At 43.8% G+C, this 14395-nt stretch overlaps 2 protein-coding genes across 3 annotated transcripts; one reads left to right on the top strand and one right to left on the bottom strand.

Moving 5' to 3' along the window:
- The first annotated feature begins 512 nt into the window (after positions 1 to 512).
- acvr1l (activin A receptor, type 1 like) lies at positions 513 to 9233 on the top strand. Of its 2 annotated transcripts, XM_084569807.1 has the most exons (10): positions 513 to 656; positions 1331 to 1414; positions 2527 to 2781; positions 2911 to 3122; positions 3460 to 3559; positions 4811 to 4957; positions 5171 to 5446; positions 5762 to 5959; positions 6144 to 6274; positions 7784 to 9233. In XM_084569807.1, the coding sequence occupies exons 2-10, from the start codon at positions 1342 to 1344 to the stop codon at positions 7913 to 7915; spliced, it is 1524 nt and encodes a 507-aa protein (XP_084425933.1). In that variant the 5' UTR covers positions 513 to 656; positions 1331 to 1341; the 3' UTR covers positions 7916 to 9233. The 2 variants fall into 2 exon arrangements, with proteins under 2 accessions (XP_084425933.1, XP_084425934.1); XM_084569808.1 differs by lacking the exon at positions 1331 to 1414.
- A 139-nt stretch (positions 9234 to 9372) lies between these two features.
- On the bottom strand, positions 9373 to 14255 carry d2hgdh (D-2-hydroxyglutarate dehydrogenase). The gene is made up of 10 exons (XM_084569806.1): positions 14066 to 14255; positions 13045 to 13420; positions 12904 to 12961; positions 12690 to 12829; positions 12412 to 12605; positions 12150 to 12318; positions 11785 to 11928; positions 11562 to 11704; positions 10917 to 11082; positions 9373 to 10811 (listed from the first exon to the last, which is right to left on the bottom strand). The coding sequence occupies exons 1-10, from the start codon at positions 14066 to 14068 to the stop codon at positions 10549 to 10551; spliced, it is 1656 nt and encodes a 551-aa protein (XP_084425932.1). The 5' UTR covers positions 14069 to 14255; the 3' UTR covers positions 9373 to 10548.
- Between the last annotated feature and the right edge of the window lie 140 nt (positions 14256 to 14395).

The raw sequence follows: 14395 nt of genomic DNA, 5'->3' as shown, positions 1-14395 counted from the left end.
ATTAAACAATAACTCTGCACTGTTGTATATACTCACTGTACAATAATCCTGGTTTGGTGTATATATTATCCTATATTTTATGTGTTCAGATTCAGATTTATTTGTATTTTTATCTTATTTTATTTTATTTTATTTTATTTTATTTCACTTATTTAAGCTGCTTCTGTACCAGAGAGAAAAGTTGCCGGAGTCAAATTCCTTGTATGTGTCATACTTGGCCATTAAAGCTGATTCTGATTCTGATTCTGATTCTGAAGTACTCTCTTTTTCCAGAACTGATTATTAGTAAGTGCTTGTTACACTTAAATAAATGTGGCTCTGGGGAAAACGCTTTGATGAAAACACAGCTTTGAGTAACCACTGAGGAAACCACTAATGTTCCGTTCTGGAGATGATATATCCACATTGATCACTGGCGCTAAAGTGACTACAACCTGTTGGAGGACTCCTCCGCCCCACAATGCACCTCGGCGATAATGTTTTGGTGACGTCATGTGTGGCTGGAAGAGAAAACAGCCAGTGGGTGGGCTGGGCTGTGGTCCTGCTTTCGGCTTTGTTTTACGTCGCAAATAACGCCGATAGGAGCGTTTAAACCCCAGTGTGCGGATACACAGACTCCACAGAATGAGCTAGAGGCTGTACTTCGCGTGTGCCAGGTGGGTGGGTTCGTTTTATCGCTCACTTTTCGCCCGGTTGCCTGGCTGCGCTTTGTGCTTCACAGCTAGCTTAGCTTGCAGGGCTAACAGTAACGGCAGCAGCAGCAGCAGCAGCCGCCTGTCTGACTGGCGCCTCTGAGGCGCCTGTGAGCGGCCAATAAAACCGCTTGTTAATAGCCTGTTAGCCACAGCAAACAACCAAGCCTGCAGTCTGAGAGGTTTACATAGTTACTGACAGCTTTTGCTTGTTCGCAGACTTGTCGCCCAAACCAGACGCCGTGACATTGAAATTGAAGGTGTTAGCTTGCTAGCAGAAATTGTGTTTTTAGTTTTTGTCCTTACTGCATTGACCGTTAGCCTGCCAGAGAGAGAGAGACACACACACACACACCAGATCAAATGTTTATTCAAATCAATTAGCTGGTTAATTAATAACTTAAAAACAATTTTTATGATTATATTACATCAAGGTGTAGACTTTTATGAATCCAGTGTCTCGGTGATGCAGACAAAACAGAAAACTCATTCAGGCTTTGTGATGTGTCGCTTCATTGCTGCCGGAAGCCTTGGCAGGATCGGCAGAAAACACAGAAGGGGGTAAATGTAATTATCCACTTTGCAAGAGTGTACTCGTCTGAACTCTCTCTGGCTTCTCCTCCCCTCCCCTCTGACAGTGCACTGAAACATGGGTCTTTGCAGTGTCCACGTCCTTCTGCTGCTCTTGCTGCAGGCTCTGCGGACATCGGCTGAGGACTCAGGTACTGTCCTTGTTGCCCACTTACTGTTTGTCCAGTTTCCAGACTGCGACGCCTCTTGCTTCTTGTTCCTTCTTGTGTGTTCCAGTCTAAAGGTCAAGAGCAGTGTGTATTGTCTGTTTCCAGGAGCTGATCAAGCTTTTGTAGAATTATTACCAACTCCATGTCAGCACCTGCCAGACAAAACATTTAATAACCAATAAAACCCCAATAAAACAAACGCTGATGTGAAATGAAGCAGGGCTGCAAGTAGCATTACATAAAAACATAACAAGTCTATGTGGTCAGTGGTATTTTTTGGTCAAACGTGTGTTTATTCCCACCTTTAAGTTGGGATCGCCAAATGTTAGACATGCCACAAAATGCCGACCCCTTTTTTATTTGACTAGCCAGCCAATCAGCCAGTCGTTTCATCTCTACGATGGTTAACAACCACTCAGTGGCGTTAAGAAAGTAGTCAAAATAATCAAAACTAAAATGAACTGCTACTACTTCCTGACATTTAATGTTTCCTCCAGTTCTCATCGATCCACCACATTCATGTCCTCTTCTAGATAACATGTTTACTGAGTTGTCTGGAAAACATTTCCCAAGCAAAACCCACATCGCTGTATAAATGTATGACATAGGTCACTGTCAACAGACATAATCTATAGCTACGGAGCTTTTTTGTTTATGCAGATTTAAACCTCAAGAGACATTTTGTGCTGTGTCTTAAAATCGAGGAGTGGATGTTATTCTGCTGTTTGTGAAAGACTCTCCATCCAAAAACTGATAACCCGTTGTTCACACATACATTTTTACAGTGAGCTGTGTTTGAATCATTAATTAGTTTGGTTAAGGCTAATATGAACATAAATAGAAGCTTCTTCATTTGATCATGCTGATATTTCTGCTACTGCAGGCATAATTTGGGCACAGTGAGAAACCCTCTCAATGGACATAATGTCTAGAGGGTGACCAGACTGCACACTGTTTGTCTTTTAGAGTGATTTCACGGTTATGTTTGGCCAGATTGGCAACTTGCAAGTTTGAGAGAGAAAGTTTTCTTCCCGGCTTGTTTCCTAAAATAAACCCACATTGTGTATGGTGAATTCACATCCTGTCTTCCACAGATGGACAGCTGGCGTGTCTGTGTGAAGGCCCTAAATGCCTCCAGGCCACCCAGTGCCACGGCACCCAGTGCTTCTCCTCCGTCAAAGTTGGTAGCGGCGGGGTAGAGTTCGAGCGAGGCTGTCTGAAGGGACCGGAGAAAATCCGTCTGCAGTGCTCCATATCTCCCTCCTTCCAACAGGCCATTCTCTGCTGCGCCCAGGACCGGTGCAACGTCAACACCACCAGGAGCTCTCTGATGTCTCTGCTTCCAACAGGTAGACAGCAGCTTATCACATGCTGGCAGGGAAATGAATTGTTAAATTATTTTATTATTATTATTTTATGTTCTGTAGTTCTGTCTTTTACTACCTCTGTTCTTAATTCTTATCTACCTTTGCCCACAGCTCCAGAAGGTGAGCCTGTTCGATATCGTGTGGAGACATTAGCTCTCTTTGTACTGGGCCCTGTGGTGGTTCTGGCTCTGCTGTCTGTCGTGTCAGTTCTGGCCTGCAGGAGGCTCCACCACGGCCGTCTGCAGAGACTGCAGGAGTTTGACACGGAGCAGGGGGCCATAGACGGCCTCATCACCTCCAATGTGGGAGATAGCACTTTAGCGGTGAGAACAAAAGAGTTCACTGTTGAAAAGAGACTCACAACACAGTAAAGAGGTTTCATGTCGATGGTGTGTGCTCACTGCCAACCTTAACAGTTGTACGTCAGTCGCAAGAAAGTATTTTTCACTTTGCTGACCTTTATTTACATGTGTCTAGCATTCAGTCAGAGTTTGCAGGGATGCTTCAAATTCTGTAGAAGTCTGTCGTTTAGCTGAGGATTAATTTTACCATAATTGTCTAAAATTTCTGTTTTTTCATATAAAAGAAAAGAGTAAAACCTTCAGATTCTAAAAGATGACGTTGTACACAGCTAATATTAAATGTGTCTTGTGTCTCCAGGACCTGTTGGATCACTCATGTACATCAGGCAGCGGTTCAGGTCTTCCTTTCCTCGTCCAGAGAACTGTGGCCAGGCAAATTAGTCTGGTGGAGTGTGTAGGTAAGTGGAAAGGAACGCTCGCACACACAGAAAATGACTGTGAGTAATGTTGCGACAAGAGACTGCTGAGTTTTAATAGAATACAGCAAGCGGGTACCAAGTTACCAGTAACATGACTGAGGCAACAAGCAATGGGAGGGACCTTTTCAGCTGACTGACATAAGACGCAAACACAAATGTTAATGTAAAGAAACACCGCTCACATCTTAAGTTACTACAACCAGCATTCAGCGCGCAGATAGGGGGCTGAACCCAGATGGAGCAGCTGCAGCGCTGATGGTTAGTTCTTTTCAAACAGAGAGCGGTAAATACAAGAAGACCTTGACCTGATCGCACCCTTGTAGCATCTTATGTTCTCCTTGTTTCACTAGCAAAAATGTGGGATAGGAAATATACAAGAGTGTTACCAAGGCAACCTCAAATGTCCACGAGCAACCAACTGTCAGTGTTGGGCCACAAGCAGATCACTTTATGTTTGGATAGACCTTTACACAGGGGCCATGTGCATTCAGCTATGTTTTCTGATTTGATTTTTTGATTTGAGAAAACTCGTGTCAGTGTCAGAAAATCATTTGCAGGACAAATTTAAGGATTGAGGACACAGCAGCTCAGTTCCACAAAAAGCATATTGTCGTCATTAGCGTAATAAAATTCAAGAGAAAAGGCCAGCCAGTAAGCCTGGAGTCATCACACCGCAGACCGCAGTCCGTCATGCTCAGTTTCAGCTCGCTGCTCATTTTTTGAATGCCTGCGCTATCTATTTTAGACGCTAACCCGTTTTAAGATACAAATCTGGCAACCAGATGATGTGTGACTAATAATGAGAGGTCACGTCACTTATTTAAAGGAACTGACTAAACACAAGTCATCGGTTCCCCCTTTTTCCATCCTTTCCCGCCTGTTACGAAGGATCCTGTGTTGATGATGTAGGCTTGCTCGTTGTCACGGCAACAGATTTCAATCAGAGTGTACAAATTAAAGTGTGTGGGTCACATGTCTCGGGAACCTGTTTTTCGCAGCACAGTGGTAAACCGTACTGTTTGTACCAGTTTGGAATTGGAAGTATGTGGGGGTTTTTTTGTTTTTTTTTTGTGCGGTCACACAAATTGAAAAGTATGAACGAGTCCAGAGAATGTAATGAAAATGCAGATAGTGACGTCCTTTTGAAAACACATGTCTCTTGTTTGTTCCCTGTTCTGATTTCCTGTCATATTTCTCCTCTCTTTATCTTTTTGTTTCCTTTTTTTTCAGGAAAGGGCAGATATGGAGAGGTGTGGCGAGGCCAGTGGCAGGGGGAGAACGTGGCGGTGAAAATCTTCTCCTCGAGAGATGAGAAGTCCTGGTTTAGAGAGACGGAGATCTACAATACAGTGCTGCTGAGGCATGAAAATATCCTGGGTGAGTCTGTGACATGAAATGTAAAACCTTGCTGACGGATATGTGAAAACAGACCTTTTTTCCTATATTTTTTGACACACACAGAGTAGATACACTAAAAATATAACGCCTGAAATATATCATAATGCCGTTTAATAAATGTTGTCCATGCAAGAGACACTTCACCAACATTTGAATCATTTTTATTAATCTTTTTTTCCCAACTCCTCTCAGGGTTCATGGCCTCTGACATGACCTCTCGAAACTCCAGCACTCAGCTGTGGCTCATCACCCACTACCACGAAAACGGTTCTCTTTATGACTATTTGCAACGGGTTGCCGTGGAGACGTCGGAGGGCCTGGCGATGGCGGCGTCGATAGCCTGCGGCCTGGTGCACCTGCACACAGAGATCTTGGGGACCGAGGGCAAACCGGCCATCGCACACCGGGACCTGAAGAGCAAAAATATCCTGGTGACTAAGGAGCTGCGCTGCTGCATTGCAGACCTCGGTCAGTCATTTTTATTACATTTATTCGTCCCTTGTAAATCTCCTGTTTCTGCTCTTGAGTTTTTCATCCATCTAGTATTAAAATAGCACTTTTCTAAAGGTGTCCCGTGGCAGTTTCATGCTTTAATGTTTCTCACCAACGTGTAGTGCGTAACCTCAAAGTCTAACAAACGTTTTGAAGGCAAATTTAGTGCCTCTGTAGTATCTCTATCAGATCTCTTAGCTGGTGCGTATTCATAGATGTAGACATTTTCTATTTTGGGACAGATCTGTTTCCAAGTCCTGCTGTGACACTGTGTGTAACTGCATGTTGCAGGGCTGGCTGTGACCCACTCACAGGCAGACAACCTGCTGGATGTGGGAAACAATCCAAAGGTTGGCACCAAACGCTACATGGCACCTGAAGTGCTGGACGAGACCATTCAGACCGACTGCTTCGACGCCTATAAGAGGGTGGACATATGGGCTTTTGGACTGGTGCTGTGGGAGATAGCGAGACGCACGTACAGCAACGGTGAGTGCCACGCATGAGGAGCTGAATTATCCGGAGAATAGGATGGTGATGTAATTAATACGAGCTATTCCATACATCAAATTCCTCCCGGACTGAGCCATTGTGATCAGTGTGGGGCCCTGCGGTTTTATTTGGCTGCCGTTCCTCTTTCGCTGATGGCTGTCATCCAAATGTCCCTCTGCAGGTATCGTGGAAGAGTACAAGCCTCCGTTCTACGATCAGGTGCCAAACGACCCCAGCTTCGAGGACATGAGGAAGGTGGTGTGTGTGGAGCAGCAGAGGCCTTTCATTCCTAATCGTTGGTTCTCTGATCCTGTGAGTAAAACGATCTTTTAATATTTAATATCTATTTGTTTCTTCACTCTACTTGTGAAGTCAGAATGTCCTGCAGCAACATGGCTAGGATCCTTTTAAAATGAAGTCCTAAGCATAAGGTAGTTAATGGGAAAGACATTAGAAAAGTTATTCAACACATGAATGGATTTATATTTGTACATATCATGTGCTTTTTAACTTTTCAGACTTCAACAATATTAAATTTTAGAACGGGAAACCACTCGTTCTAAAGAGTCGTGGACTCGTTTTCACCTGTTTTTTTTTTTTTTGAGTAGTATCAATTTAAAAGAGTGCTCAAATTTAAAAAATTTATAATCTTCTCACATAAGGAGACTGTTATTAAAATTAATAAATCAACAAACACCATATTAAACCATAGGATTATTGTATCATGTTGTCTGCAGGTTCCCTCTTCTTCTACAATGATTTAATTGCGCCTCACTGGAAAATTAGCGCCACCAACTGTCGATTATGATGAACCAACACCCAGAGGTGGCAAAAGTATTCACATTCTGTACTTAAGTAAAAGTATGGATACTTGTGTAAAAAAATACTCTGGTAAAAGTAAAAGTACTGATTCAATTCCTTTACTCAAGTAAAAGTAAGAAAGTACAGGCTCTGAAATGTAGTAAAAAGTAAAAATGATTTTGCCATTAATGAAACAATTCATCCGTTGATAATTTTGCAAAATGAAAAAGTTCTAGCAGAATGATCTAGACTGAATTCACCAGATGTCCTGCATGAGCATCTGGATAATTTTTAATAATAAATTGGGTCTCAAGTAAAGTACAGATACCTGAAAAATCTACTTGGCAAGTAACGAAGTATTTGTACTTCGTTACTTGCCACCTCTGCCAACACCTGAACATTCCTGAACATCAGTTACACTTTGCACCACGTCTGTTAGGAAACCTAGTCAGACAAGATGTTCAACTTCTGGAAAACAGCTAAAATAGACAATTTACCACGATTTAAAGCTGGTTTATTTTCCCAGTAATGCAGCTATTGGTGCTGTACGTGTCAGATCAACTCCACACTGGAAAACGTTGCAAAAACCAGCATGTATCACAGGGGGGAAACAAAAATCTTTTTCATGAATCATGTGATTATGGGTGATTATGTTGGAGTCTGGATGGAGAGTCGGCTTCAGTTGGCTAATTTCAGTGCTCGCTTATAACACTATACTGGTTAGCTTATATTTGGAGTTTAAATAAAACATGAAAACAAAATCCAAACATGGTATTTAAATGTCAGGAATATATATTCACAACATCCCTTCTGTACTTCTGCGTATTTGTCATGATGTAAGCCTGGTGCTTATTTGCAGCTATAAATAAACATGATAAGAGACCGATACCAGTGCTTCCACCCAGAATGACCCGATACATCTGAAGGCTCTTGCCGTCACATTGATTGCGGAGTTTCCTCTCACAGCGGGCGTATCGCTGCATGACTCTTCTTTTATACTCTGCTCTCTTTCTCCCTCAGACTCTCTCCGCTCTGGTGAAACTGATGAAGGAGTGCTGGTACCAGAACCCCTCGGCCAGGCTGACGGCGCTGCGCATCAAGAAGACCCTGGACAAGATCCACAGCTCTCTGGAGAAGGGCAAGGAGTCGTGAGAGGGTGAGAAGTTTTTGCCGGATGCCAGGGATCGGCGGCGGCGGCGGCGTCGCGAGCCAAGTGCGTTAAAACGAGAAAGAGCGATTAGATGCACTGACAGAGGACTAGAGGATAGAGTCGTTCGAGTGTCATCCAGCCTCATCCTTCTCTCACTTTCTCTTCCTTTCTCTGTGGTTGCCTTCCACCGACATCCCTCTTGTTAAACTTGAAGCCCACACAGACGTTTGGACGTGTCTGAATAAGCCAGCCTTTGCTACGGGGACACAAACTAGTCGCCGATGTGTGTTCCCACTGACCTGAACTGTTACTGAGTGTGAATGGATGGCATATTGTAGTACCCCTAATGCTTTAACGGCCATTTAAGACTGCTCTGGGTTTGGCCCTCCCACACACACACACACACACGCACCAAACACTACATACCGAACGATCTCTTGCAATCCAGTTTCTGATCTCCAGCCAGCGTTGTTTTGGCATGCGGTTGTGGCATTCTGCTCAGAGACAATCAGAAATATCTCACTCATTTAGCTTTACTGTAACATGCCAACTATCGCCACAAACAAACACTATAAAAGGAGAAGAGCCAATAGAATCAAAATTGTTTTTAACCTTTTTTTTTTTAAAGAAAAACAAATACTATGATATTTATGTATTGAACCTCCACTGCTACCACACTACTGAGGATGTGTAAGACTGATGTATGATGGTGCGTGAAACTGACTGTATACATATATAGGCATTTACTCTACTGGACTTTCTGTACCCTTAATGTCATTATTGGATCGAGTAGCAAGTGTTGAGAAGTAGACGAATTGTTGTGTGGAAAAAAACACTGCAGACTTTTTAAGCGGAATAGAGACACATTCAGTACCTGGAAATAGGAAGTAGTGTGTATCTTAAAATAGGAATATGAAATGAACTGATCCTCTCTGCTCGGCATACTTCATAAACGCACTGTGGCAGATTAGAAAGAGTCTTCTGTGCAAGCGGAGAGGAATCAAGGAAGACTTGTTCGTGGTAACGCTGACATTAGTTTTTTTTTTTTTTTTTAAAGATACTGGAGGTAAAATCTTTCTGTAGCGAGCTGGGCCTCCATTTCCTTTTCTCCAGTCATGCCACACTGTTGAAGTTGCCTGAATAATGAAAAACACTCCATATTTGTTTGGAAACTGTTTTACTGAAGATTCGTTTTAAAACAAACACAAAAAAACAACAACAATTGTCTACAAAGGAATTTGTTCACAAATGCTGGCTTTGTTTTGGAACAAAAAAAAATGTTGCTTTGTCTTTTTTATATGTAATAAAACATTTACTGCACTCTTCGACTAATGATTAGCCAGCACGGGACATGATTAATTGCTGGCATTCACAGACTCTTATGGGATTAAGATCATGACATACTCTGAAAACTGCAAAAGACTGGACACTGCTTGTTGACAATCGGAACGACACAATACGGTTCAAACTAGGGATGCACCGAAAATTTTTGGCCGAAAAAACTAAAATTTTCAGAACATTTTTGGCCGAAAAGTGCTGTGGTTGTTGCTTGCATCATCACAACATCCTGTTTCGGCCATAAATTTTCGTCCGAAGGTGCATTTTTGTTTTTTTCAGCCAAAAATTTTCGGACTTTTATCGCAGCAACAACCGCATCAGTTTTCGGCCAAAAATTTTCGGTGCATCCCTAGTTCAAACTCTTAAAGGTGGGACATAGACGCCGCAACTTCTACTTCCTGTTTCACTTGCCACTTCCTACAATGGCGGCTGAAACTTTCGCCGAAGACGAGTCGTACAAATGTTTGAATCTCCGAACCTCCTCAAATTAACCTTTCCTCGACGTGTTCCATCTTTACTGATCCCAAACAACCAATTCGAAAACTGCGGAGATGGAGAAGCAGCCGGAAATACAAAAGCGGAATAACACGCTACTACCAAACTAGGCGGACCAATCACGGTTGCTCTTATGGTTTGCGGCGCGTAGTTACATTTCGGGGGAGGTGCGCGTCGGCTACGGCGCCGTAGCTTCTGCGTCAATTTCACACGGAAGTCTAAACCATCTACAAGAGTGGCAAATGTAAGCACTGAGAGTACCGTGCAATGCCAGTGCAAATATACATCCTTCAAAATAAAGTGACATCCTTTCAAAACTTTTTCTCCAAACATTAGTAGGCGGTAGTTTTCAGAAAACGTGCTGCAGCTTTAAAGAAGGAAGACTCCAATATACAATATTTACACTGTTTTTCCTCAGACTTACATTTGATTATGCCATGATCTTAATCTCATTCAGATTAAATAAAACACATTTGGATGTTGTGGTTTTTAACATTCCCATCATTACAATACACATATACAAAGCCCTAAATTATATCCAGACATTACTGTACTCTGTCTCTGTTCCCCGTCTGCCCTCTAGTGGCATCTCATTAGTGATGACTAAGTTGCTTCCTCTCAGCAACACTGAAAAGTAAGTAAGTTTATAGAGTTTTAAACCTCGTTCCTTAGAATAAGGGCTACATCAGATTAAATCCACTCTTTCAGAACAAGCAGCAGTGGTCGAGAAAACAATAACATTTAAACTAACTTCATCAGCTTCAGAGTAATGCTTTGAAAACCGTGGTACATTACCTCCCAGTCATTTCAGATTATCCGGTAAAGTCTTGTATGGGTTGAGGATGCCTTTAGGGTCCAGCATGGCCTTTATGTCGCCCATCAGGGTCACAGCCTGGCTCGGTTTACTGTAGTAGATGTAGTTCCTCTTCTTCAGGCCCAGTCCGTGCTCGGCGCTGACGCTGCCCTTGCAGCTGGCCGTCCACTCGAAGACGAACGGCTCGATGGCGGCCAGGAGAGCGGGGTCTTTAGCAGGAGAGGTGATGTTCAGGTGGAGGTTACCGTCACCTACGGGACGAAGCAGAGAGGAGTGGGACTCGTAAAGTCTTTACTGTAGAATGAAATCTCCTACTTCAGATACTTATTCACAGCCTTTAATTATCGGGGTCTTACCTACGTGTCCGTATCCCACCACACTCCTGGCCCGGTCCCCCAGACGCTCCCTCATATCCGTCACCAGCTGGTAGATCCGCTCCACCGGAAGCGAGATGTCGTACTTGTAGACGAAGCCGTCGTGAGTCAGCGCCTCCGTGACGCGTTCACGCATCGACCACAGAGCCTGAAAAAGTCGGAAAGGACACGTTGACTGCATCGTCGCTGTTTGCACCTACTTACCTACACAAGAGTTACAAAGGATTCAGTGATAATCGATTAATTAACCACTGAAGGAGACTGATTACCTAAGATAGGGTCTAACATTAAGAAGAACAGCTGATATTCTAGATTTTTATTACGGTAAAAGTTGGTGAGGATGATTTTCTTCTGTGGGTTTGGTACTCTAATGACGATATATATATATATAGCATCTGGATGGTGTATGTGGGATTGACTCAAGATAGACTGCAGTGTCTGCATTCATTATAAAGAAGACACTGTTCACCCAGTGCAACAGTGCCACGCTCAATTATGTGTTTTTAATAGTTTTGGGACCGCTGTGGATCAACTCTTGTTGGTTTCTGCCAATTTATGAGATTAAACAAAACAAGAATCTCACCAGATTTACGCCTTAAAGGTTAAGATACAGCAGCGTCACGTTACATTTATTTTTGAGTCCTCCGTCGCTACAGTCCCATCAGTAACCAACGAAGACGTCATCGCCTCCTCCAGAAAGCTGTGGAGCTTCTGCTCGTCGTGAGTCACGTCGGACCCAGATGTTTCAATGACAATGTAGAACGGGCAATCTGCAGGACGGAGGGAACGGGTTGGTGTGTTTTTAATTGACTTACTAACAATGTGTGTGTGTGTGTGTGTGTGCATATACCAGAGATAGGATTGGGTAGTTTGAGGTGGGTGTTCAGCAGCCTCATGCATTCGCTGTCGAGAAACTCGAAGGCTGACAGAATTTCTCCCAGCATGCCTTTGCAGAGCTGAAACGTCTTCAGCAGCTGCTCGAAGGTGTCGCAGCCTGAAAAGCGGAGATGCACACGATTTAACAATCAGTACTGTAGAGTTTAGACGAAAATCTCTCAGATAGCAATGCTGCCTTCAAATGGAGACATGTTCATATGAACTCCCCCTCTTGTGGTATTTACAAACTTGTACGTGGACTTCTTCAATAAGGTCGGGAGATGTTACCACTTCAACGTCCATTTGAAGGCAGCTCGAGAAGCAAGAAGAAAATCTTACCCAGAAACACCACGTTAACAGATGTGGGTTTTCGTGGACAGAGGACGGACACCGCAGTAATCACCCCTAAAGTGCCTTCTGACCCTATGAAGAGCTGTTTGAGGTCATATCCCGTATTATCTTTCCGCAGGGTGGCCAAGCAGTCCAGCACCCGTCCATCTGCCAACACCTAGAGACGGAAATATAAGCATAGATTTCTCAATCGACGATTACAATGCCTGGTGAAGCTTATGAAAGTATCTTGTTTATTTACTCCACTCACCACTTCAAGACCCAGCACAGTCCCGCGCAAGGAGCCGTACCGCAGCAGCCGGAGCCCGCCCGCGTTTGTCGCCACATTCCCCCCAATCTGGCAACTGCCTTTGGCCCCCAGATCCAGCGGCATGATGTGGTCTCTCTCCTCCAGGTAGAGGGACAAGTTCTCCAAAACACAACCGGCCTGACATGTCAGAATACCTACAGGCATGTAGCAGAAAAACTATTCGCTCGTCATTTTCAGGATAGCTCATTTTGTGTTTCGGACGGAGTTTTGAGGCTCACCAGAAATGCTATCGAAGGTGAGGATGTTGTTCATTAGAGACGTGGAGAGGATGATCTCATCGTAAACTGGCACGCTGCCACCGACCAGCCCGGTGTTGCCTCCTTGAGGGTTCACCGCTAAATTCCGACTGTTGCAGTAGCTACAGGAGGAAAAAGGAACGAGTGAAGCAGCCTGAGGACCATGTAAACACTCTGTGTATTTATTCACCGTTACCTGAGAATCTGAGATACTACTTCTGTTGTCTGAGGTCTCAGCAACACTTCACTGGAACCTGCAGGAGATATATGAAGACAGGAATGAGATGCTGTATTCTTTACATGCAAGTATGACGAAATAAATCAAACGAAGCTTCACCTCTTACAGACTTGAGCCAGTCCTCATTACTGGACGCCACCAGGTCGGGGTCGGTGACGGTTCCGCTCGGTAAGAGCTTCCTGAAAAAGGCCAAATCTTCCTCGGTCACTCTGGAGAAAGGCAGCCTCTCTGGGGCTGCAGCGGGTGATGAGGACTTCACGTCACCTGCCCCGGCGTGCAGCCTGCGAGCGGAGGCCACAAACTGCCCCGGGCTGCGGCGATTTAACGGGCCGTGGGAGTGCACAGGCGAAAGTCTGTTTGTGGGCGCGAGGGTGCTGTAAGGACACGCATGTCTCGCAGCTGTACGCAGCCTCAGCGCTCTTTGGAAAAATCCTGCCATGGCCGGAGAGAGGGTTTGCAGAGGAGGGAATAAAGGCTGCAAGAAGGAAGTAGAAAAATGTTTGTCAGCTAGTGAGTTACACCTCTGATGCAATTCACATCCGAACCTGAGATTATGAAAGTGTACAACCGCAGTGCTCCCATCTATATTTTTAGTGTCTCGACGTCACTCATTCTCACCAGAGGGATTTTTTTTTCAGTGTTATTAAAATGAACTCTAGAAGTCACTAGAGCTGCACTGTGATCATTTCTATAATGGTTGCACATAAAATGCAACTTGGGGCTTTCTTTGTTTCCACAATGACTTATCAAGATTGACTTTTGCTGTAGCCATAAATATTCTCTGCATCTAAGAGAATGTATTAAGAGCAGCTCTAAAAACTGCTCTAAAGAAAGACATGACATTTAATAGGGGGAGAGAAGAAGAACCACATCGTTATCTGCCAAGTATTGTTCTTGCACGATTTAAGCAACACTGCTTCATTATTTTTTCTGCATCTACTTCCTGCAACGAAGGTTGAATACAGTGATTTCCTAGCTACGAGGCACTCCCCTAACAAACTCCTAGTGAATGTAAAGCTTTGTCGCTGTCTTCATCACAACAAACTTCCAGCTAGCTTAGCTAACATGTCTAGCACACAGACTGACAAGACGTTAGCGAGCGATATCGTTATTTACTCACCATAAATGTTCACTTAACAACCCGCATCTCGCCGTTTATGCGACGTTTTTTTGCCACATCTCAGTGCGAAATACGACTCAAAGTTCAAGGGCAATTCAGGTACTTAAAGGTGGCAATGTTTACTATCGGCACGTTAGCAAGTACAGGAAGTAGCTGTGTAGCGAAGGCGAGGCAAAAAGACACGAAGAAGAAAAATAGGCCAATCAAAAGTCCGCTTTCAGATCGAGCCAATAGACGTTGGTCTTGCAATGTCACCGAACAGCCAATGAGGAGTGAGAAATAAAGCCGCCGCGAATTAAGATTTAGAGAAAGTAGTTACCGCTTTTACTA

This window comes from Chelon labrosus (genome assembly GCF_963514085.1).
Source record: "Chelon labrosus genome assembly, chromosome: 20".
Taxonomy (NCBI): Eukaryota; Metazoa; Chordata; class Actinopteri; order Mugiliformes; family Mugilidae; genus Chelon; species Chelon labrosus.
The sequence above is the reverse complement of the archived record's forward strand: the minus strand, read 5'-3'. Positions and strand labels throughout refer to the sequence as shown.

Excerpts from the sequence above, each read along its gene's own strand:
- d2hgdh (XM_084569806.1), bottom strand. Across the intron at positions 12,319-12,411 it reads CTGTGCTGGGTCTTGAAGTG|GTGTTGGCAGATGGACGGGT; the intron begins GTGAGTGGAGTA and ends TTCCGTCTCTAG. Across the intron at positions 10,812-10,916 it reads GGTGGGATACGGACACGTAG|GTGACGGTAACCTCCACCTG; the intron begins GTAAGACCCCGA and ends TTCGTCCCGTAG.
- acvr1l (XM_084569807.1), top strand. The coding sequence starts at position 1,342 with ATGGGTCTTTGCAGTGTCCACGTCCTTCTGCTGCTCTTGCTGCAGGCT. Across the intron at positions 4,958-5,170 it reads GAGGCATGAAAATATCCTGG|GGTTCATGGCCTCTGACATG; the intron begins GTGAGTCTGTGA and ends AACTCCTCTCAG. Across the intron at positions 5,960-6,143 it reads GAGACGCACGTACAGCAACG|GTATCGTGGAAGAGTACAAG; the intron begins GTGAGTGCCACG and ends GTCCCTCTGCAG.